Below are 6,000 nucleotides of genomic sequence, written 5' to 3'. Positions count from 1 at the left end.
AATTTTTGCCATATTAATATCTATCACTGAGATCTAGAAAACTGGAATAAAATTTTGATTAAAAAAATTAACATTCCATAAATGCATATTGCATACCTCTACATGGTATAGATATGAAACAATTTTCTAAGGAATAAATATTAAACACACATTCTTTCTAAAACTAGGAATTTTGAGTTCTATCCATTCAGTCCACTAAAAAATTTTTGAAAGGCAAAAATACACATCTTCTTTATGATTTAGTTTCTACTTCAGCGTTGATATCAGGAAGGGAAATGGAACCTTTCATGTTACACTGAGAGAGATGCTGCAGTTCAATCTCTCGAACTTTCATTTGTCTATTTTTTAACTGCCGACCAGCACCATATCCTGAAAGAGTGGAACAGTATTATAAGAATGTTTTTATTTCAGTCTGTTTTTATATAATGATGATCAGAATGTTTCCATGCTGTGCAGATATAAAAATAAAGTACACTAACTGCAGAAAATGAAAACACTACCTGGGAGTATGCAGCAAATCCAGAAATAAAAAAATAAAAATAACTGCAAACTAATTTGGTTCAGGAAAGAAGTTATGTGATTTGTCATAGGAAATAAAAACTAAAGTCATTCCTCAAACTTTTTAAGCCACACCTCATATACCAGACTAGTCTGCTGTGTAGAATTGAACAACCTACCTAACACTCCTCCTACTGCACATGCCACTCCTCCAAGTTTCAACCCTGCCATTAGTCCTATTGGTCCTAGAAGGGCTCCTCCAATTACTGCTCCAGTTACAGGCAGCAGTGCTGCTTTCAGCTCCACTGCCTAAAACATAAATATATATATTTATTTATTTAAATGTATGTTTGTAAACATATCTCAGTAATAAAATAAAAATATAATTTATCATATTTCCTGATTACAGGTGACTCCCACTTAACGCTGATAATTCATTCCGGAAAAACAGAGTACTAAGTGAATCAGCACTAAGCGAGTGCCGTATTCCTGTAATGTAACATGTATTTGTGAGTCGCGGTCTATACCACCGCAATTCAAATAATAAACGGTAGTGAAAAGACGCCAAATGTCAGTCAAATATTAAAAACTTGTACATATAAAATATTCTCTGTTACATACGTATATAATGTGGTAAGTAACTACATTACGTATTAAAATTAAACTTAAAATGCCAATTAAAATCATGAATCTCTTAAATTAATCTGATGTCCGTGGGCTGTCGAGTTTTCGTATCTTTGGTCGATTTTGGGTTGTACTTTGGCCCACTTCCTAGTAAACTAAAAGGGGTTTTACTTTAAAATCCACTCAACAATAAAGTCAACCGATCCTTTGCCGCTTTGAAGCCTGGAATGTGTTTTCTTCTTTCGATATGAATCTTCTTTAAGGCATTCGTTTCCAAAAAAGTCCAGTTTCACTATGTTAAAAACTTGTTGGGAAGTATAACACCCTCGTCAATAATTTTAAGTTCTTTTTTGACAGTTACAGCTCCTTCTTGATCTGCACTTATGGCTTCTCCCTGAATTTTAAATCTATTGAACCAGCCTTTACCAGCTTTTAAATGGTTCCACATTTTTTTTTTTTTTTTTTAAGATGAGTTTTCTTCAGATCATCATCATATAGGCTAATCGCTTTTTATTTAATAATATTTAACTTAACAGAATTGTGCATTGGATTATTATCTTCAATAAAATTATTTAGAAGTCTCCATTTCAATTATAATAGCCTGCCTAGCCATAATCAATTTAGTCGCTTGCAGTGGAACAGCTGTCTTTCCCGTTGCTAAAATTAATTCTTTATTTTTTATATTTGTTTTTACAGTTGAATCTGCCACTCCTAAATGATTGGACACATCCATTTGTCGTTGAATGGAATTGATTTTCTTCAAAACATAATTTAATTTTCAAATTCAGTCTTTTTCTTACCTTAGTAGACTTCATACCACATTCAGACATTGTTGAATTTTAATTCTTATCTGTCATTATTCATCTTCAAAAATGTAACTGCGTTGCATTAATTATTATACAATGTTTGAGTAAACTGTCCATTACCTAACACTGTACTGAGTAACGACTAGACTTTAGATAAATGCATATAATATTAAATATTACAAGCAATATACAGGCATACCTCGAATAACGAATAGGATGCGTTCCACGAAATTACTTCGTTAAACGAAACTTCGTTTTCAGAGGTAAAATTACTATGGCCAGAATAGGGATACGTTCCTACGTAAAGAAAATGAAAAGCTTTTTTTTTCGAACAAAGAAAAGTTTTATTAAATAAACAGTCAACTTACATACAAAGTGAAATCACATTTTAAAATATGAGTCTAAAGTTGATTGCTTATGCTTTTTTCTCTTTCATTTAACAATTGCCTATACGGAGTTATTGCATTTAACATTGATCGCTTAACAATAATACTTCTTTCTAAATCAGGATCATTTTCACTAAAAAAATTTAAAACGTTTTCAATGTCATTTAAGCACCTTTTTAAATCTTTGGTTGTTAACACTTTTTCGGCAGGAATTTCTTTAACTTCGTCTTCATTATCTTTGTCTTCGTTGCTAACAAGGTTTTCTAAATCTTCCACTGAAAAACCATCATCTTCTGCATTCAAAAAATTTCTAACATCCTCTTCATCGACATTTTCGAAACCTATTGATTGAGCCATCTGGATAACTTCACTTCTAATTTCTTGGATGTTATTTTCTTCTTCTAGTACAACTTCTGGCCATATTTTGCGCCAAACTCCATTTAAGCATTTCTTAGTGACTTCTTTCCAAGAACTATCAATGTTTTCAATTGCGTTTTTAACGGTGTAGTTTTTCCAAAAAGTTTTAACTGTCATTTCCTCTTTATCCTCTAGTTCAGTTAAACTGCTTAATGTTCGACGCAGATAATAAGCTTTAAATGATGCTATTACTCCCTGATCCAATGGTCGAATCAGGGAAGTTGTGTTTGCTGGAAGAAACACAACTTTGACAGGAATGCATGTGTCCAACGTGTTAAGATCAGTAGGATGTCCCGGAGCATTGTCTAACAACAAAAGAGCTTTTTCTTCAAAGTTGTTTTTTTGACAATACCGTTTTACTTCAGGACAAAAGTGGTTAACAAACCAATCAGTAAATAACTCCTTGGTAACCCACGCTTTTCTATTTGTTTTCCATATTACAGGTAAATTCATTTTTATGTTACCTTTTAACGCCCTCGGATTTTCTGAATGGTAAACTAATAACAATTTTAATTTATAATCGCCAGAGGCATTTGATCCAAAGAGTAACGTTAAACGGTCTTTTGCTGCTTTGAACCCAGCAGCTGATTTTTCTACAATAGAAATGAAGCTTTTTGTTGGTAGCCGTTTCCAGAACAAACCGCTTTCGTCAACACTGAACACCAAATTTGGTGGAAAATTTTCACGTTCAATTATTTCCTTTAGTTTTTCTGGAAACTTATTTGCAGCTTCTCCTGTTAATTTTACACTATGAATCCTGGCCCTTTTTTTAAATTTCTCGAACCAACCACGAGAAGCCCCAAAGGTTTCCGTAATTTCTTCAGTTTGTTTAGATTTCAGGTGATTAAACTGGAATATTTTTTTTATGTTAAATGGGGCTTGAAATTGCGGACTTCGTTATATCGAAGCTTCGTTATCAGAGGTAACGTTAACCGAGGTATGCCTGTACTTGATCATTTTTTAAAATGCTGATCTTGGAACTTAACAAGCCACCGCACTGCAATTAAATTAGCGTGGAAGAAAATTTCACTGAGCGTTGAAAAATTTTGCAAGTCGGCGTGGGAAACTTTTTAATGTTGTTTTGCTATTCATTTTCAAGCTATCAACTATATCAGATGAAACGTTTTCGTTAAACATGCCAAAAATTTAATCTGTACACTGGTAAAAGAGCATTATAGTGAGATATGGATTATAATATAAGAACAGCATTATATCAAATCAGTGTAGAGCGAACCACGTTATAATCGAGGCCTGCTGTATATGGTACATCGCTCCTAGCTTCTATTATTCATATGCATATCAGTGTTTATATTAAAGAAAAATTCTGTAACAATGTTAAATAACATTTAAATAAAACTGATAAATGAACAGTTTTTGACCCTTGTTTAAAAGTATGGTAACTTAATAAACTCACCTGTAATGGCAAGTATAAATAAATTATTTATAGGATATAATTAATCAAATTTGCTAACAATTTTTTTAAAGTAAAAATAGTTTTTTTCCCCTCCAGGTGCATCATCTTATTATATTAGAATATATGGTACATAAATTTATAATTTGCAAAATGTCCCTGCTTTGATTAACAAGAGTAGCACATTCCTGAAAAATTTTACATTAGTTGAATTTGTGCTAGTAGAATGATACCTTCCCATAATCACAGTGATTTAATGGGAGGTTGCATTCTTGCTGGACTTCAAAGAAGGATAATTTTTATTATATACAATGGATCTGAACGGTAAATGAACATGGAAATAGTATGATAAACATGGGAATATAAGCTAAAGTCCTAATAAGATTTAAAGTAAAATGATTCCAAAAATTGTTTAAACCTTACCGCCAAGGATACTATTCAAGCATGGCCTTTCACTGATTTGAAATTGCAAGCATATTGATGTTATATAGGTCTAGTTTCCCCAATTTTATCAATCTTGCTTAAAATTTAAGCTTTGAACTGGAAAATTGTTTAAATTATTTAAATTAACTGACAATTTTTCATTTCAGAGTTTATATTTTATGTCATTCACTATAAAATGTTTCTGTGAAATTTCTAGGACTTAGTGTACACTTGGGGATTTGTGGACCCCAGTTTAAGAAATGTAGTACTAGCCTACAATCGTTAAGTATTTTTAATTTATTTAGCTTATGCATAATAGGGCCGCTGCACAATAGGCTTAATTAGCTTAGGCATAATAGGGCATAAAATGGGCCGCCGTAGCCTAGTGGTCAGGCGCGCAGGTGCATAAGTACACGTGCCTTGAGTGACCGGGGTTCAAGCCCGTGACCGCTGAATACGGTGCTGTTTCTTGTATTCTGTCTATCTTGTTAACTCCTCTGACTGTGGTCGTCCCGGAGTATAAACAGAAAAAAAAAAAAAAAAATAGTACAAATGCAAGGTTTGATGAAAGCAGCTTTGTTAACATAGCCAAAAGATTATTACAATGACCAAGTTTTAACTTGTTACATGTCATTCTAGTGGAAAGCTAATCTGAATGCACTTGTTTTTCTCATTTCTTCCATGTACTGAAAATGACAAAATTCAAAGAATGTGTGAACATTAAAATTTAGTTGTAAACAGAGTTTATTGCTCACACAATAATTAAATTAAATTTTGTTGGAAAGTTAGGCACAGAAATACATTACAGCTTATGGAGGTCACAACGTAACAAAATAAAAAGAGTTTCGAAAATGGTTTCAAAGATTTTGTAGAGAAATTTTTTGCTTGAATATGAAGAAAGTAGTGCTTGAATAGAAGTCCGAAATTACCAAAACATCAAAGAAGTCCACACCATCATTTGATTGAATTGACAACTTACTATTCAAGAAATTTCTGAGATTTCTCCTTCATCTGGTTCAGTTTAGGCTAGTTTGACTGAGAATTTAGCCTTGAGGCGAGTAAGTGAGTAACAAGTGGTTCCACACACTATCACCCGAAATCAGGGTTCTCAGCGAATCTGATTGAGCAAGCTGCATCAAATCTTGCATTTTTAACACATATTATTACAGGTGATGAGTCTTTGGTTTTTAGATTATATCCATAGACATAAGCTCAAAGCTCTCAATGGAAAACAACATTGTCACCAAGGTCAAATAGAACATGCTAGTCAAAATCACGTTAATATCGTAAAAAATGCATTTTGAGAATGAGGGAGTGATGTTATCAGAATTTGTTCCATGAGATGTCACTATTAATCTAGCCTAATATCAAGAAATATTGAAACAGATGGGAGAAGCAATCTACAGTAAATGACTTGAAAAATGGCAAAATGGTT

The 6,000-nt window shown here is 32.8% G+C and overlaps 1 protein-coding gene across 1 annotated transcript in view; it reads right to left on the bottom strand.

Annotated features, from left to right (window-relative positions):
* Positions 1-232: 232 nt before the first annotated feature.
* Positions 233-6,000, bottom strand: part of Syx17 (syntaxin 17) — a 52,745-nt gene continuing 46,977 nt past the window's right edge. Inside the window, exons 6-7 of the mRNA XM_090387891.1 lie at positions 678-807; positions 233-369 (exon numbers count right to left, since the gene is read on the bottom strand). Of these exons, the coding sequence (XP_090244017.1) occupies positions 233-369; positions 678-807 (267 nt within the window). The remainder of the gene's footprint in view (positions 370-677; positions 808-6,000) is intronic.

This window comes from Mastigoproctus giganteus, chromosome 13 (assembly GCF_048544385.1).
Source record: "Mastigoproctus giganteus isolate SK-2022 chromosome 13, ASM4854438v1, whole genome shotgun sequence".
Lineage (NCBI taxonomy): Eukaryota > Metazoa > Arthropoda > Arachnida > Uropygi > Thelyphonidae > Mastigoproctus > Mastigoproctus giganteus.
This window is presented reverse-complemented; position numbering and strand designations above follow the sequence as displayed.